Source organism: Mauremys mutica, chromosome 6 (assembly GCF_020497125.1).
Source record: "Mauremys mutica isolate MM-2020 ecotype Southern chromosome 6, ASM2049712v1, whole genome shotgun sequence".
Lineage (NCBI taxonomy): Eukaryota > Metazoa > Chordata > Testudines > Geoemydidae > Mauremys > Mauremys mutica.
In genome coordinates, this window is record NC_059077.1 from 33233364 (window position 1) to 33252095 (window position 18732).

The window sequence follows — 18732 nt, forward strand, 5'->3', positions numbered from 1 at the left end:
GGACCCTCATGAAAGACCCCCTAAGCTTATCTTCTACCAGCTTAGGTTAAAACTCTTCCAAGACAGAGTCTTCTGTCTTGGACAGATATTGCTGCCACCACCACCAAGTGATTTTCACAAATATTCAGGGAAGGATCACTTGGAATCCCTATCCCCCCCAAAATATCGCCCAAGCTTCTTCACCCCCTTTCCTAGGGAGGCCTGAGAATAAAATACTAATCAGTTGCCTTAGCAATGTGAGCACAGACCAACCGCTTGTCTAAGGACTTGGGAATCAAAGGATTCTTTAAAAAAAGGTAAATTTTATTAAAAAAAGAAACAAGCCTGAGTTTTCACGTTTTAGGGATTAAACACCAAAAATAACTTTCTTGGGGTTCAGTTTAAAGGTTGCAAACAAAACAAAAGCGCCTGGGGTTAGCACAGAGGAATCCACAAACCAAAACAGTTCCTAATCACATCTGTCTTTAATTTTTCCTGTGCTACTTGCATATCTGGGGTTCCAAATGAGGAGTTTCTAAGTCTGATGCTGATGATTTCCCATACCTGTCTTAAAGTTTAGAGCTTGTTGCTGCCTTCCCCTCTCTCCAACCAAGAGACAAAGACCCTGCCCCCCCCTACACAGCAGTTTTTCCAATTTGAAAGGGTACAGCTTCCCTATTTGTTCCCCAGGTCAGGTGCCAACTCAGGTTAAGCTTCTCTTAACCCTTTACAGTTAAGGCAATTAGGGTACAGCTGCTAAGGAGGATTCTATAGCTACTGACTAGCTGGATGTCCATAAAAGAGAGCGACCTCCCTCATTGTCATGGTAATTAAAAACAAAGGCCTTGGTACTGGTGCCCCAGAACTTTTGCTTGTACAAATTGATTTTTGTACTTGTTTAAATAAATTGGTCCGTGTTTTACTGAGAGCAGAAGAAATTTAATTTATTTTGTAAACTCTGATAACTTATTAATACTGATGTCTGTGAAATAGTTGTAGCTTAATGTGAAAACATTTTGAGAACTTTAATTACCTTGATTTTGTCACAAGACAAAATGTATCTGCTTCCTTCATTTGGTTCACTTTTCAAGTAGGTTAATTTAATATTTCTGTCAGAGTAATACAGCTCTCAGATACTTCATTTACACTCATTGCTATTAAAAATTGGTTGATTGCAAAGTCGGGTATTACCTTTCCATACAAAGTACAGTGATCACTAACACTGCAGTATGTTTTATTACTCTAGGAGCTAATGTGTCTTTATTGCCTCTGTACCTTTAAAAGGTGCTGTATGACTCAAAATAAATGTGTCCATTTTAATCAATGTGATCACATTTGCACCCTTCACAATAGTAGTTTTGTCGTCATCTGAAAAAATCATGAATGCATAATAGTTTGTAATATCGCACTGCTGGAAAAGTGCTATTGTACATATGCAGGGAAGTATGTAAATGGCTTCTTCCTGTTGTAGGAGTTTTCCTTTCCCATGTAGTGTTTTTTCATGAATCCATCTTTGCTGCAGTAGAAACAAATTACTGGTGGGTAGGGGGAAGATTGGGCAAGTGGACGAACATCAAATTGGTAGAAAATATTTAATGCAGGAAAATAAAATTAGTTATTGTATTATAGTAGTTCCTAGAGGCCCGAGTTGGGAATAAGAACTCAGTTGTACTTGGTGCTGTACAGACAAGAATTGCAGTCCCTGCCTCAAAGAGCTTACAGTCTTGGTTTATGACAAAATATAACGCAACATAGGTGGTCAAAACAAGCATTGGGGTGAAGAAAGAGGATGAGGTTTCAGTGAAATAAGTACCGGTATATTTTGCACCAGCATAGAGTCTCAGTTTGCCGTTTGTTGAGTTATAGTCATTAAGCAGGGTTTTGCAGAGAGGTCTACAGGGATTTGAAGGACGATGAGGTGATTGTTTTACACTGTTTCTCAGGGAGGTTTTCCCATTCTGTGACTGGGGCCCTGGGGTGCAACCTGGATTGTGGGATTGCTGAGCCCTCTGTCCCACCAGCCTGGGTTGTCCCTCACATTGTGATGCTGATGTCAAGCTTCAAACCTCTGACAAGCACTGCACTTATGCAGACATCCACAGGCAGGGATGTTAGATGAATGACCTCCCAGCCACTCATGAGCCAGCAATAGAGAGGCTCTGGCCATTTCCCCCTTAGCTCCCTGGTCTTTCACCCCAGGGCTATACTGTCTTAGGCTACTCAAGGCTCCCTTGGGCAGTGGAAGTTCATTAAGCAGTTTGCCACTCCCTCACTGTGGAGAGGACACACACTAGTCTTTGTAAACTGAGTTGAGATTTCCCAAGCACTTCAACTAAAACACGCTGTTTTAGGTAAAATATAAAACAGATTTATTAACTATGAAAGATTTTAAGTTATTGGCATAAAGTTCAGAGACGTTACCTTTAAGAAAATAAGAAGTAATCATGCTTTCTAAATCCTAAACTTTTAGTCTACGTAAGAGTTGAATTGAACAGCTTTTCTCACCTTGACTGATGTTACAAAGCAGATTACAGTTTCTCAATAAACAGGCTGGAACTAACTTCCAGCCTGGGACCACCCTTCTCCTGTTCAAGGTCTTTTTCTTCCAGACCTTCCTCCAGGCCTTGAAATGGGGGGTGGGGGGTGGGGGGGAAGAGGCTAAGTGTTGTCACTTCTCCTCTTTCATATTTTCTTCCAGCTTGCTGGAAAAAATCTTTGCTCTGATGACCAATCGGGACTGCCTGATCCCCCAAGCAGTCTCCATTGCATATGTGCTTTCTCTGAGGGTATGGCTACACTGGCGATTTGCAGTGCTGGAAAGCCTCCACCAGTGCTGCAATTAGTAAGTGGCCACACCTGCAGGGCACTTCCAGCGCTGCAACTCCCTGGCTGCAGCGCTGGCCGTACACCTCACTCAGCATGGGGAATAAGGATTCCAGCGCTGGTGCTGCAGCGCTGGTCATCAAGTGTGGCCACACACCAGCGCTGTGATTGGCCTCCAGGGTATAAGGTGTATCCCAGAATGCTTTTATAAATTACTCTCTTTATTTTGTTATGCAGCCTCTCTTTGTTTTGTTGTGAACAAGATCCGATCGTTGCCGTTGCCGCTTATCTAAAAAACAAACAGAGCTCCTGTTTGCTGTGATCATCTGTACCTGGCTGTAAACAATCAAAGAGATTGCAGGCAGGGAGGGAATGAAACAGCAGGGAGTCGTGTTGGCTGCAGGCTGTTTGCAATTAAGAGTTAAGACTAAGGGGTTGGAAACATGTTCTGATTTTTCAAGGCAGGAAGCTAAACACACAGTGTTGGCTCCAAAAATCCACTCTCTCTCTCCCCCCGCTCCCTGTCACACTAGACTCCACTCCACCCCCCTCTTTTGAAAAGCACGTTGCGGCCACTTGAATGCTGGGATAGCTGCCCATAATGCATCACTCCCAGCAGCGCTGCTAATGCTGCAAATGTGGCCACACACCAGCGCTGGTAGCTGTGAGTGTGGCCACACACCAGCGCTGCTCCTACACAGCTGGATGACCAGCGCTGCAAACTACTAGCGCTGCAAACCGTAAGTGTAGCCATACCCTCAGAAGTCTCGGGGATGGCCACTGGGAGAGTGGATTCCTTTAATGGGCTATCAGCATATTTCTGGCTGGTTCTTTGTTGCAATTGAAAGGCCGGCTGTGGGCATTTCCCAACCTAACATACACGGCAATTTGGCTTCATAACTTCACGTATAGTGAAAGCACATTTAATCCAACAGGACATTAATGTTCAACAGATCAAACCTTTTAAAATGATGCCTCACAAGGCATACTTTGTACAAAATGTATCATAATTGTATGACAGTGGTGAATATGGAGGTTCCAAGGTTCTGCTTTGAGGTACAGAGCATCACATATGCATTGGGGCTATATTGGGGAAAATTCCTCCCTCAAATGCTTTTGTGCTAACTGGTGTCTAGTGAAAGCTGGGAATCTTAGTGTGGAGGAAAGGTGCTTGAAGTAGCAATAAGCTAATAGAACAGCTAGCTAGGATAGGGCTAAGTGGTAAAAGAAGGGAAGCAGGTATCTGAGGTGGAGGAGATAGGGAATGAGTGGAAGGATTCAGAAGAGGGTGGCATAGCCAGGAAGAGATTAATGGCAATTTTTTAAATGTGGAGACACGGTTGCAGTACTCAGGGACAGATTAGGAGTCCAGGCATAAGATGATGACATTGGCAAGAGTTTTGGTCATATGGAGAGAGGAAGGTACTTTGATGTGTTTCAGAGTAGCAGCCATGTTAGTCTGTATCGGCAAAAAGAACAGGAGTATTTGTGGCACCTTTCTTTTTGCGGATACAGACTAACACGGCTGCTACTCTGAAACCTGTCATTATGCAAGGCACTGCATTTAGCCGTATGGAGTGGAAATCCATCAACTTCATGCTAAAATAAATTTGTTAGTCTTTAAGGTGCCACAAATACTCCTGTTCTTTTTGATGTGTTTGTTTCCTTTTTATTAGGTGTATGGGCATCTACTGAGACCTGACTGTTAAATGCTGTATGTAGCATATTTCTTGGATCTTTTGTAAGAGAGAGCTACAAGGTTTTGACACCTGGTTGTGTGTAGGTATAGAGAGAGAGTGCAACATTAAAGTTGACACCTATAATGTGGGTCTGGATGACTGGGTTGAGGGTGTCAGTGATGTGATGACTGAGTTGAAAGACTCATGAAGAGATGTCAGAAAGTCAGGCCAAGATGTGAATTTGGCCAAAGGGAGGAGGGTTCCAGAGTAGAAGTAGCTTTGAGGGATCAGTGTACAGAGAACAGGTTACGTTGATAAGATGTATATGGTTTAGATAGGGTTCCATCCTTGGTTCTCTTGTCCATCAGGGATGAGGTGAGTGGTGGGTTTTTGGTGTGGGTTTTTTTTATGTTGCATTTTCCCTCCCTAAGACCAAAATAACTTGACTGACCTTTTGTTGAAATTTTATTCCAAAGACTTTTAGGGCTGAGGCTATGTAAGAAACTTCAGCCTTAGTGGAAATTTGTAAAATATAAAGTGGGGGTGAAAAGAGCTTTCTAGAATGCTTTTCATTCAACTTTTATGGCTTTTAATGGTGGGTGCAATGTTACTGCAACTTAAATTCCTCATAATATTTTGAAATCTTAAGAATAAACTGAGTTCTTTAAATCCAGTGGCTGCATCTACTGCTGTTTTGGCAAAACTATAAGCAACAGTGTGAAATGAACAATTTTAAATTTCACAACTGCTGCTGAACCCAGAGGTATTGAAATGGACAAATGTTAGTTTCATTTGTGAAATTAGGTCACCTTGAGACTTGTGGTAAATAATTTAAGCAGCCATTAGCCCTGATTACCCTGAACGACCCATGCAAAAAGGTTATTATGTGTTCTTAGGAATGGTCAATACAACAGTAGTGGCATGCATCAATTGCCAGAAAGTTACTAGCTGCAAAAGCCTTTAGGGAGACTATTGCTGTTCTCATGGATGAAGCTAGAGTATGTAAATTGAGATAGTACCTGGGGGCGTGGTCTCTGAAGGACAAAGATTTTAGAGTTGGTCTCCAAAAATGGTGTTGACATGCCATAGACTTGTCTATTCTCCCGCCCCTATCCCCCACCCCCAAAAAGAAAAGAAAACGTCCATCACTTTTACACAAGATGTTGGGATGCCTGCAGTCTTGATTGCCAGGCCAAAATTCTGTTTGGTTTGTCTTCAGTACCTCCGATGTGGAAAGGTTTGATAAAGGCTTCCAAGTACAGGTTACTCTGATCCTAATATTCCATTCTGATTATTGGGTGAGGTTCTGTGGTCTGGGCTATCTGGATAGTCAGACTAGTTCATAATGGTCCCGTCTGACTCTTAAACACTATGACTATGAATCTATGGTAATACGTATGTTGATTCTTCTGCTATAGCTTATTTGTCTGTTATTCCCTGTAACTGCACTAGGAAATAAATTTGAAGAAAGAAGAAACCCTGGATTTGAGAGAGGTAAGCTTGATTCTTCCAGTCTGTTTTTTGTAGCATAATTCACCATCAGTACATGTCTACATATTGTAGAGATGTGTCACGTTGAATTATAATAGCTTTCAGTCAGTCTCTTTCCAGTGTGGTAGGTGGTTTGATATGGCTGTGCCTGACATTATTTTGGTGTGTAGATATGATCCCGTGTTAAATACTTTGCAGGGCAATTTTTGAGCTGTTTTATGCAGTGTGTTTTGTAATTCCTATTAAAAGTATGTCAGTGTTCCCTCTTAAAGCATTCATGTTGAGACTCCTTTGACTGTTTTCATGTCTATTAAAATTTTAAACTGACACTGGGACATTTTTAGACATCCTAAAAATGCAGTTTTTCATAGTACCAATCTTAAATGTAAAACTGTATTCTTAATCTGGACAAAAAAGGTTAATATGGTCAGAGCTGAGGGTGCAGTTTAGCAGTAAACTTAGAGAAAACTCGCTGTTCCACACTGCAATAAAATGTAACCTTTTAGCAAAAACATGTCTGTCTTGCTGGTTGGAGAAAAGCATAAAATTAAGCTAATGCTTATCAGAAAAGAATATTCCTAACTTTTAAAAGTGAACTCTCTGGAGGTTGTGGTTCAGAGAAAGTTCCGTGTGATAGTCAGCTATAGTCTTGTCTGTCTTGTTTTGAATCAAATACAGAATGATTGTAGCTTCCTTCTGTAACTGAATGTAGCTGTATGCCATTATCTTCAGGATTTGTCCACTCATTTTTATAGGTCCTGAACTCTCCTCCAGACATGTGGATAGTACCTCTCTTCCTGCAAATAACAGTGTAGCTCAGACAGCCATGTTCTTTCAGCCTTTATGCCAGATTCTGTCTGTGACTGTTTAGGACTTCCAACTTACCTATTGCTGTTCTAGCTATTAAATCTGGTTTTGAGGCAGCAACAAGCAAAATCTTTCATGCTGAGGGTGATATCTTTGCAAAAAGCCTTGCAGACAGAAAAATAGACACTCTCCACCTTTGATGGACTTAAAAGCTTCGTCAGGGACTCATTGGCAACCACCTCATTGACTAGAACCACGTTGTCCTGGTGTGACAGCCAAAAGAACCTGTACTTTCTGGACCCAGGCAAATTTAAGTCAGTACTAGAGAAAATATGCCTAGTTGCTGAGTTCATAGACTCAAGGCTGGCAGCAAAGACCATAGCCGCTGTGGACAGTAGATAATTGTTCTCATCAAACCCTCTGCTTCAAAATCCTCAGGTGAAATCCTCTTTGGAGAAGAAGCTTCATAAAGTGGTAGCTACCACCACCAAGGACCCAAGCATTCTGTCCCCTCTGAAATCCAAGAATTAGGATTTCTCATATGGGCAAAAGCTGCTTTTTTTTTGTTCTGAGAGAGGAATAGTCCAGTGGTTAAGGTGCAAGCTTGAGACACCATGGGTCTAGGTTCAATTTTTTGTTCCGCCACAGTCTTCTGATGCAACCATGGGCAAATCACTTGATCTTTGCCCTTCAGTTCCCCATCTGTAAAATAGGGAAGAACTGTTATGCCCATCTCACAGGTTGCTGAGGATAAATATATTAAAAAGATAGAGGCAGTTGAATGGTAATGGTGGCCTTATATGTATCTTAAATAGATACCCACAAGAGAGCTATCAGGTCTGGGATAAAACCTGTATGGGAAAACTTTGATCAGAGAATGGATCCAAGACTACTTTCAAACCCTGCCAACAGCATGACTCCATTTGTGTCTGTCTCTCTACAAAAATAGACCTAAGGGATATATATCCTTTCCCTTAGGCTGCCTAAGACCAAAAGAAGTGAAATAGAGCAGTGAAGATTAAATTTAAGATGGAGACCCCAGCTTTCATTCTCTCTGCACTTTCTCAGGGAGATTGCCTGGTATTGGTGGATCTGATAGAAGTTTAGATCTAATATGGAATTGTCAAATAATTTGCTTATGCCTAGTTTACTTGTGAAAATTGCCAGTATCCACCGAAAAAAAATACTGTCAATTCCCAGTATCTGTAACAAGATATTAATAGGACTTTAGGGAATCATCTATACATATTCTTCAGCTTATTAGTCAGAGGCACTGTCCCCAAGGACCTTGCGGAAAGTGATCTTTACTTTTAGCATGTGTGCTTGTTGAGTAACTTAAAATAGCTCTGTGATTCCCCTCTCAGGATTATCCTCCTAGGAATCAAGATAGGTTAATAGATTTTGAGGCCAAAAGGGACCATTGTGATCATCTAGTGCAGTGTTTCTCAACCAGCAGGCCACTTGCAGCCCAATCAGCACACAGTTGCAACCAATGTGACATCCATATAGGTTGTGTGTGTGTGTGTATGTATAATGTATAATATTGTGTGGATGTGGCCCACATAACACACAGGGAACTGCATATGTGGCCCACAATGGTAAATAGGTTGAAGAACCACTGATCTAGTATGACCTTATGCAAAAAAGAAGTCATAGAATTTCATACAGTAATTCCTGGATCAAACTCAGTAACTTGTTTGAATCAAAGGCATTTATCTTTTAGTTAAAAACATCCAGTCCTGCTTTACAGATTAAAGGGAAGGAGAATCCACCACATCTCTTGGTAAGGTATTCCAATGGTTAATTACCCTTACTCTAAATAAAAATAGTTGCACCTTGTTTCTGAGTTGATGCAAGAGCCAGTCTTCCTGAGAGGTAAAATTTGCCAAATCCTATCACTGATTACTTAAGTGTTGTTGGAGAGGGTCTCCATCAATTTTCACTTGAAGTTCCTAGGTCTTCTGATCTCATTCATCTCACTTTTCATTGTTACCAAAATTTCAATATCTGAAAGAAAAAGCATCTATGTAAAAAGAAGTTGAAATGTGCCTTAAGTTCACAAGAACATCACCTCTATTTGTTTCCATCCACCTTAAATCTAGTGCCTGATGGCATCCAAATCCTCCAAAGCTAAGAGTTAAATGCTGTCACTCAAGCATATGCAGCCCCTAATTAACTAATTCCAGAAGCTATTAGAACCCATTCAGTATATTTCACATTAGCATTCTCTGTAGAAAAGGTGTCAGCTATCAGAGTTGAAATTGCTAAAATTCTCAGCTGATCATCCATCAGGCTTGATCATTACTGCTTTGCAAAAGCATCCTTTAGCAGAAAGGCACTTCAAAGGATGGTCCCAAAATAGAATATGCTACTGATTTTAGGGGGGAAAGGAGGGAATGAGTTTCTCTTTCTCCTTCCTTATGCATTTTGTTAGTCAGACACCTGGAAGTGGAAAGAGTTCAAGATACAGAATGAAGAACATGTTACTTATTTTTTCTGGGGGCTGATCTTTCCACCATCCATCCCAGCTAAGTCCTGCAGGTAGCTCTACTAAATTATTCTATTATACTCTGTGAGGGGGGAAAAAAGCAATGTGATACAGAACCTCATGGATGAGTCTGAATTGCCTTTAGTATTTTCAGGAAGACAAGTACAGCCCCAATTTCTCATATTGAGGTAAGAGCTCAGTCCTATTTGAAAAAATAAATAAATAAAAGAGTTAGGTAACTAATTTGCCATTTCAAATTAAGGGAAAAAACTAACATGGGTAAACTTAAATGTTTTATGTACTTGGCAAGTCTTATTTTGACCATAAGCGTGTATTCTATAACGGTTTAAACCAAAGACAGTTAAACATTGTAAAAGTGGGTGGTTATTTTAATTATTAATAGGAAGAATGAATCAAGCATATTCCACAGTGCTTAAAGGTAACATACAATTGTTCGCTTACTAAAAGCCAGCTATAAAAGAGTGTCTTAGTGAAATCATTCTAATTATATTATTCTGGTTGACTGTAGTAGTGGAATGGTTTCTTCAGGCCTAATTTCCAGTCCATCCCATCTACTCTACAAACTTGTAACACACACAATTAAATTAAATGATCAGGTTTTTGCAGGAATGCTTGTGTAAATGCTGCTTGCATCCTTTCCCAGTGTTTCCTGATAGTGGGACCTTAATGCAGCAAGGCTGTAGAAAGTTGGTTGCTATGCTTTGGCAAGTGATTTGTGTGTTGCAAATAATGTACTGTTTGTTTTGTCTGATACAATTACGCTAGCTGTTAATGTGTACCTTTCAACCCAGTTTAATATTTTGAAGGCTAAGATCCAAAATCCTTAGTGGTGTGTACAATTAAGCACAGCACAGAGACCTGACAAGTTTGTTTAAATTTTAATTTTAATGCATTTGTCTTGAAGAATCTACTGAAGATGGCCAATCAAGAGCGCTTTCAAGGAGAGGAGGTAAGACTACGAAGATGAAGTGACACTGATAGAACAAACAGATCTGCTATCTCCAAGGGAGTCTAACATTCTTTGAGTGATTGTCCATATAAATTCTACTGTTGGTGCACATGCTCCCATGTGCTAGAGATTTCACCCTTTTCACTATTGGAGTCTGAGGCCACGCATGCGCTCCAAAAGCCCTCCTACTGCTCATTCCTTGTTACTACCCAGGGCTGTGAGATGGCACTCCAGTGTCCATGTCACAACACACTTTTTTCTAATCTTAGTGTAGATATGTAGATAGATGTGAATATAATAGTGTGGTTAGGTTTAACATAGGATAGCTTATGAGTTTGTAAATATTTTGTATAGTTCAGCTCTTTTTGGTTTTGTTTTGACAGGAAGATTGTTTGTTTTTCCTGGGGATTTAGCCCTGTCTGATTCTAAATCCCTGGGATTTAAAACTGTTCCTCTTAAAGGGGAATATCCCTTTTAATGATGGGATAGGGCAGTAGTTTTCAACCCAGGGTACGTGTGCCCCTGGGAATACGCAGAGGTCTTCCAGGAGGTACGTGAACTCATCTAAGATATCGGCCTAATTTTACAACAAGCTACATAAAAGTCACTAGTAAAGTCAGTACAAACTAAAAATTCATACAATGACTTGTTTATACTACTCTACATACTGTACACTGAAATGTAAGTACAATATTTATATAAAATAAAGAAATTGAAATAATTTATATGGTAAAAATCAGAAAGTATGCGATTTTTCAGTAATGGTGTGCTGTGACACTTGTATTTTTATATCTGAGTATCTAAGCAAGTAGTTGTTAAGTGAGGTGAAATGTGGTGTATGCAAAACAAATCAGACTCCTGAAAGGGGTATAGTAGTTTGGAAAGGTTGAGAACCACTGGGATATAGAACCAAAACAGTTTGATTTGTTAGGTGTTAATCATTAGCCAGCATATAATTTAGGATCACTAACTACCAAGTGTTTTTAGCTCATATAATCATATCCCGCTATTATAAGTTCCTGGATTTTGTTGACAAACTATTGCAAGAGGCATGGCAGAATTTAAATTTTTGATTTCTGAGGTACAGTGGATAACCAGGACATTCCTTCAGGAAGTTCTGAATGCCTCTCACACCACATTCCATTCCATGAAAATTTCAATTGTTTGGAGCCGGGATGCTTTACTTGCATCTTCCAGCATCACAAGGGAGATACAGTCAGTGGTGGAACATTTTTCTCTTTGAGGGTCCTGCTCTTTTCATTTGTTCAAGGACTCCTGGGCTGCACTTTGTTCTCTTGGAATATATACACTAACTCCTAGAAGGAAGCAGGGAAAGCTGCCCTGCACCACATAGTAAAAGATACTGGGTAATAGCCTCTATCACATCCACTGACCCTCCATGGAAGGAGATTATGCTTTCAAAAGAGGAGTCCTTTGGCCTCAACATCCACACCCCGTCCTGCCACCACTTTGAAGCAATCACTTTGCCGATTGGTCTAGAGGTGCTCTATAACAGTAGTCACCAACTGGTCGATCCTAGAGAATCTCCCAATTGATCGCGATCTCCGGTAGCACAGCAGGGCTGCCAGTAAGGCAGTCTCCCTGCCCGCCCCAGTCTAGCTGCTATCGGAAGTGGCCCATGCGGCCCCGGCAGCAGGGGTCTCCTTCTGCACGCTGCTCCTGCCTGCAAACACCACCCCTACAGCTCCCGTTGGCCAGGAATGGGGAGCTGTGGCCTTTGGGGGCGGTGCTTGCAGAGAGGGGCAGTGTGCGGAGCCACCTGCCCCCCTGTCTGGGACTTTAGGGCCGTGTTGGCCCCTTCCAGGAGCGGCGTGGGGCCTGGCTAGGCAGGGAGCCTGTCTTAGTGGCAGCTCCTCTTTGCTGCCGACCAGGAGCCACCCAAGGTAAGTGCCATCCCACAGGAGGCTGCACCGCAACCCCCTCCTTCATCCCAACACTCTGCCCCAGCCTGGAGCCCTCTCCTAAACCCAGACTCCCTCCCAGAGCTTGCACCCCTCACCTCGTGCTGCATCTCAACTCCTTGGCCCCAGCCCAGAGACTGCACCCCCTCCTGAACCCCAACCCTCTACCCCAACCTGCTGAAAGTGAGTGAGGGTGGGGGAGAGCGAGCGATGGCGAGCAGGGGGATGGAGTGAGCAGGGCAGGGCTTTGGGGAAGGGGTGGGGTAGATCCTGGGTTGCCTTTAAATTCAAAAAGTGATCTTGGGCATAAAGTTTGGAGACCACTGCTGTACAACGATGGAGATGGATCTTTAATCTTCATCCACTCTCTATTTGGAGGCAGCCTTTCAACATGGAACGTGGTAGCATCAGATGTCTGGGTTATAGAAAGAAGGATATACCTCCTACAATTCTAGCCCGATCGCCCACTCCCTTCTCTGTCTCTGTTCAGAGACTCCCTTTCAAAGAGACGATTTCAGCAGGAAGTGGAATTGCTTTTCTCTGGCAGTAGTAAAGGAAGTACTGCTTCAGTACAGAGGGAAGGGGTTTTATTCCAGTTGTTTTCTAATCCTCAAGAAAAAAGGATGCTGCCCTGTCTTGGAGCTGAGGCCATTTAATGCCTTCATTTGCTGCATCAGGTTCAGAGTGGTAACTCTATCCTTCATAATTCCTTCATTACAGCCACAGGACTGGTTTGCGGCTCTTGACCTGCATGTTTGCTTTCATATCGCTGTGCATAAAGTACTTAGTGGTTTTATCCTTCTTGAAACCTTATCAGTTTAGGGTCTGATTCTTGAGTTTGTCTACATTCACAAGGGTTTTCAACAAATGCCTAGTAGTGGTGGTTGCTTGCCTCAGAAAACAAGGAATAACTAGTTGATCCAAGGAAAATCATCACAACCCAGTTACAAATCCACTTAATGGGCAAGTCCATGAGGCTGGCATTGAACCCTGGATCACAAGAGGGCACTTCCCCCTCCCCCCCACAAAAAACCCACTAACCCTCCAAAACATGATCTTTGTTCTGAAGAGTGTGGGTGCTGACTCACAGTGCTTCATCTTCAGTCCTGTTTCCAAGATCAACCAAATCTGACAAGACACTCTCAGAAATTGAATAGGTCACAAGGAGTCCCAGGAATAGATTCCAAACAAAGAGCTTAAAGAAGAGCTTTACCCTCTTTCTCCAATTCTGAGACTTCATGGTCTTATGTGGTTATACTGAAGCTTGACCTCATGACTGTGTGGAGTCCTTGGCCCAAGCAGACTATACTTGGATTAGTTATTGAGAGTGCCACTGCTGAAAGCTGCTTTATCGAAGACTGATGATGGCTCTTTGGAGGCCAAAGGGTATTTTGATGCCACTGCATCCAGTGCCACAGACTTCAGCATCTATACTGGCCTGGGGGACACCATGGCATCATCTCTGCCTCAGTGCCATGGGGCACCATTGACATTTGACATCGATGGACCTTGGTATGCCGCCGGAGCTGGAATCTCCATTGATGCCAGAACTACCCTCATAGGCTTCACAACCTGTGGCCCAGAGTGCCTTGATGGTGCTGCCATCAGTGCCCGTGTCTATGGGACCTACTTAGTGGATATGTTCCTTCTTGTCAGCTTCCTCTCTGGTGTCAGACAATAGGCAAGGAATGGAAAACTCCCATAATTATTCTTCTAGTAGTTCTCTTCCACCTTTATTTGGTTTTGAATAAGGGATCAAAGTACTCATTGTGAGACACATACTCTTGCGCACCAGGTCCTGGATGTGGGACGTAGTTTAACACCATATCCACCAGGCCCTTATCCATCTGTCAATGTGCCATACTGGGAGGCCTTGGTCTTCCCCTGGCAGAAAGGGTAACAAAAGGCTGGTCTGGATAGTTCTAATACTCTTCCTAAGGCCCTGGCTATGCAGTCTGCCTCTGAACTTCCACCTGCTCAGCCTTATTCCCAGTGTTAGGATGTACCAAACACAGTTTCTTCCTTGGTGGATCTATTGGGAACCACTATGATTTCCTTTTCATCCCCAGTATGCCTCAGTGGGATGACTTTCAGAGTTTTCAGGACTCAGTCTGATTCCTTACAAATCCCAGTGGAGGAGATCCAGGAAACTATGCATAAACTAATGGATATTCAACAATCTGTTTTTTCAGAGAAGGATAGCACTTCTGATGAATGAGGCTATTATGGACCCTGCACAAGTGATCTGGCTGACACCATCTATAGTGCCCCTGCTGCCTACAAAGCAGACAAAATATCAAATGTTGAGAGGAAGGGGCTGAGTTATTTTATAATTATGCAGCACTGTCCTCAGTAGTAGTGATAGCTGCTAATGAAAAGTCATATCTGCAGCTAAATACAATATGTGATCAATGTATGAGTAATGGATTAGATTTGACTTTCACTACAGGGATATAGGACCAATAAGTTTGTATCACTGATGATTGTATATTAGTTGTGTAAGTAATACAAGGCTGTAACACAAGGTCTACAGGCGTTAGGTCTGTAAGATATGTAGCTTGGCCATAGGCCTCAGGGCTGAAACAGGTTGGCATGATTAGTTGACTGAGATCCCTGTATCAGTAAAATATAAAATTACAGTGAAAGATGAAGTGCTGAGGTTCTGGAAGCTGTGCAACAATAGACTGGAGAATGTCCTGGTGTATCAGTTATTCTTCGAGTGATTGCTCATGTGCATTCCAATAGGTATGTGTGCGCGTGCACGATTGCTGGAAATCTTTTCCTGTCGGGTTGGCTGTGGAGACCCCTAGAGTGGGGCCTTCATGGTGGTGTGTATATGTCCCTGCCAACCTGCCGGCTGCTCAACTCCTTCTTACCGCCCATGACGGTCGTTGAAACAGCTCAGTCTCTTGCTTCTGCCAAGTGCCTTACCTAGTGGTTCCCTTATTTCTGTGTAAATAGTTTGATAGTTGTTAGTTGTCGTAGATTAGTTTAGCTTACTTAGAGGGGCTCCCCCTCCCTCTGTTTTACTCTCCCCAGTGCCAGGGCATGCCTCAGTTGCAGGGGTTTAAGGCGTGCAAGAGGTATGCAAAACCTGTGCCAACAAGTGATCTGCGAGCTGCTTTACTCAATTGCCTTGGGGAGGGCCATCAGACAGATAAGGGTTCTATTTGCAGGAGCTTCAGACCCAAGACTAAGAGGGATCGGAACTATCATCTGAAGCACCTCTTGGTGGAGTTGGCCCTTCAACCACAGCCTGAGCTGACACCAGCATCCTCGGTGCGCAGCACACCGGCCTCAGTGCGGGATGTCCCAGCACCGAGGAAGAACTTCACCAGGGAGCACTGGCACTGCTCCCTGGCCTGGAAGGCCAGTGCCACGCAGTGGCCCCGTTTACTGCAGTGGTCCCTGGTGCTGCATAAGAAGAAGAAACCAGATGGGACTTTTCCCTGTCAGAAAGCTGAGGAGGGATTCCAGTGGGGCGTATCCTCTGGCAGGACACCCTTGATCTGGTCCCCAAGAACCAGCGCCATTGACTCTGGCTCCAGTTGCAAAGCCGTTGAGTTCAGTGAGAATGGACTTTCCTACCTGGGACGATTTGGAGGAAGAGCTTGATCTCCCCTCCACTCTGGACGCGCATGAGGCGGCTCGAGACCTCATTGCCATGACAGCATAGTACCCGGTCCTGCGGGTGCAGGGCCTGACTTTGCAAACTCAGGCACCACCAGTGGCACCGGCCCCGGTGCCGACTGCAGTGTAATGCCCAGCACCGTGGACGATTATGACACCACACCAAGGGCAGCACCCATGGTGGCACCACCATTGATTCATCATCAGAGGGGGGAACTCATGATGTTGTGGCGCCAATCTCTGTTTCCTTGCTACTGCTCCCCGGCACTGTCTGGCTCCGCTCCCTCATGGTCAGGTACAGAATGCTCGTCAGAGGCAGAATCATCTGTGTCCCGCAACAGCCACTACCGCTCCCCGTCCCAGCACTGATCCCGGCATTGTAGGCCAGCAGAACAACCAGCACCAGCCGTCAGTTGGCCACCCCAGCGGCAGGGCCCAGTGCAATAGCCTTTTTGGGCCTACCACCAGGCTCAGGGTCAGGGCTCTAGGCCAGTATCAGTGGTATCGGCCCCCTGTGCCCCTCCATCAGCGACATCAATGGCACACTACACCTCTAGGGCCCCTGAGGACCCAGTACGGGACAGGGCTGTTGAACAGCCACAGACAAGCACAGCCCCTCTTCCACTGACGTTGGTGGCACCTGAACCTCCAATCACAGGGAGCTTCACGGTACCTGACCCGACCTCCAGAGAACCTGAGAGGCAGGAAGACCCCATCTGGGAAACCTTTTCCTCCTCCTTGCCAGATGAGGTGGTGGTGGGCACCTCCACCATTCTGCCACCCTCCTAAGCAGGTCTTGGTGGCCCCTGGTATCCATTGGTGATAGTTTACCTTCTCCTCCAGGCAGAGGAGGTTATGGAGAACTCCGATCTGATCGTGGACATCCTCACTCTCGAGGGTCCTTCTAGAGTAGCTTTGCCCCTCATAAGGACAATTCAGAACACCACGAAGGTGCTCTGGCAAACCCCAGCCTCTATACCACCAATGGCTAAATGGGTCGAGAGACACTACTTTGTGCCGCAAAAGAGCTATGAGCACATTTTTACCCACCCCCAACTGGGGACTCTGCTGGTTTGATGCAGCAAACCACAAGGAGCGGCAAGGACAACCAGGACCCGCACCTAAGTCACATGACGCCAAGAAGCTGGATCTCTTTGGCCATAAAGTCTATTCAACTCGTGGGCTCCAGCTTCGAGTAGCAAATCAGCAGGCAGTGCTTAGCCGATATGCCTTTAATTCCTGGAGCTAGTTGGCTAAGTTCCAGGAATTTATCCCGGCTGACTTTTGCAAGGAGTTTGGTGCGCTCCTGGAAGGAGGGTAGAGCAGTATCTAGGACCGCCCTCCAGGCAGCACTGGACGCAGTGGACTCTGCGGCTTGAACCATGGCCACCGCCATAGCAATGAGGCGCAGTGTGTGGCTCCAGGTTTCGGGTATCCTGCCAGAGGTCCAGAATACCGTACAAGACCTCCCCTTTGACTGTGAGGGCCTGTTCGCTCAGAACATGGACACGCGCCTGCACAGCCTAAAGGGCTCTCGGGCGACTCTAAAGTCTCTGGGGCTACACGCCCCAGCGCTTCACAGAAAGCCCTTTAGACTTCAGCCCCTGTCCCGCTTCTACCCGAGGCCTCCTTGATGAGATCCACCCAGGAGGAGGGGCATAAATAATAGGAGGCACCCACCGCAGTCCTCCTTGGGCCAAGGCCAGGGTTCAGCCAAACAGCCCCCCAGCTCCACGCCTAACTTTTGAAGATGCGCCCAAGGACGGCGCATCAGTCGCCATCTTGGATCCTTCTCTCCCCTTTGTGAATCTGCTCTCCCACTTCTACCATGCTTGGTCTCAGATCTCATCAGACCGCTGGGTCCTCTAGCATGGTAGGGGTGGGATATTCTATCCAATTCTGTTCCCTTCTGCCCTCCAACCCCCCCCTTACCTGTCCCTCTTCAGGGACCCCTGTCATGAACAACTCCTTTACAAGAGATGCAATCGCTCCTAGCTCTAGGGGCAATAGAGGAGGTTCCTCAGGAATTCCGGGGCAAGGGGTTCTACCCCCACTATTTCCTCATTCCCAAGGCCAAGAGTGGGCTTTGGCCTATCCTGGACCTACGAGACCTCAACACATTAATAAAAAAGGTGAAGTTTCACATGGTCTCTCTGGTCACCATCATTCCCTCCCTGGATCCGGGAGACTGGTATGCTGCCCTTGACTTGAAGGACACATACTTTCACATTGCTATTATCCTAGCCCACAGATGCTTTCTCAGATTTGTGGCCAGTGGCCAGCACTACCAGGTCAGGGTGCTCTCATTTGGCCTTTCAGTGGCCCCCTGGCTGTTCACCAAGTGTATGGCGGTAGTGGTGGCCTTTCTCCGCAGGCGCCAGGTGTAAGTTTTCCCATATTTGGATGACTGGCTCATAAAGGCTGAGGCCCAAGCACATGTGGTGGAGCACGTATCCCTGGCCCGGGCTACATTTCACAGGTTGGGACTTGTATTGAACGAGCCCAAGTCCACATTGACCCCCACACAAAGAATAGAGTTCATCGGCACTCTCTTGGACTCCACGCACACAAGGGTGTACCTTCCGGAACTGCATTTCAAAGGACTCATGGACATTATTGAGACCCTACTCCACTTCCCTACAACCGTGGCCAGAAATTGTATGGGACTACTGGGGTACATGGCAGCCTATACATACGTGGTACAGCATGCCAGGCTGCGCCTTCGGCCCTTCCAGGTGTGGTTAGTGCAGGTGTACAGACCAGGCAGGGACTCATTGGACTCAATAGTGACCCGCCTGCCTCAGGTTCTCCACTCTCCATTGGTGGCTGCAACCACAGCTGGTTTATGTGGGAGTACCCTTTGCAAAACCCAAATCTACGCTCTTCTTGGTCATGGATGCCTTGGCGCTTAGTTGGGGAGTGCATCTGGGCAATATCAGAGCC

The 18732-nt window shown here is 44.8% G+C and overlaps 1 protein-coding gene across 3 annotated transcripts in view; it reads left to right on the forward strand.

Moving 5' to 3' along the window:
- Positions 1-18732, forward strand: part of DDX4 (DEAD-box helicase 4) — a 96525-nt gene that overhangs the window by 19748 nt on the left and 58045 nt on the right. For all 3 annotated transcript variants that reach the window (XM_045022505.1, XM_045022507.1, XM_045022506.1), the window contains exons 5-6: positions 5934-5975; positions 10193-10237. In XM_045022505.1, the coding sequence (XP_044878440.1) occupies positions 5934-5975; positions 10193-10237 (87 nt within the window). The remainder of the gene's footprint in view (positions 1-5933; positions 5976-10192; positions 10238-18732) is intronic.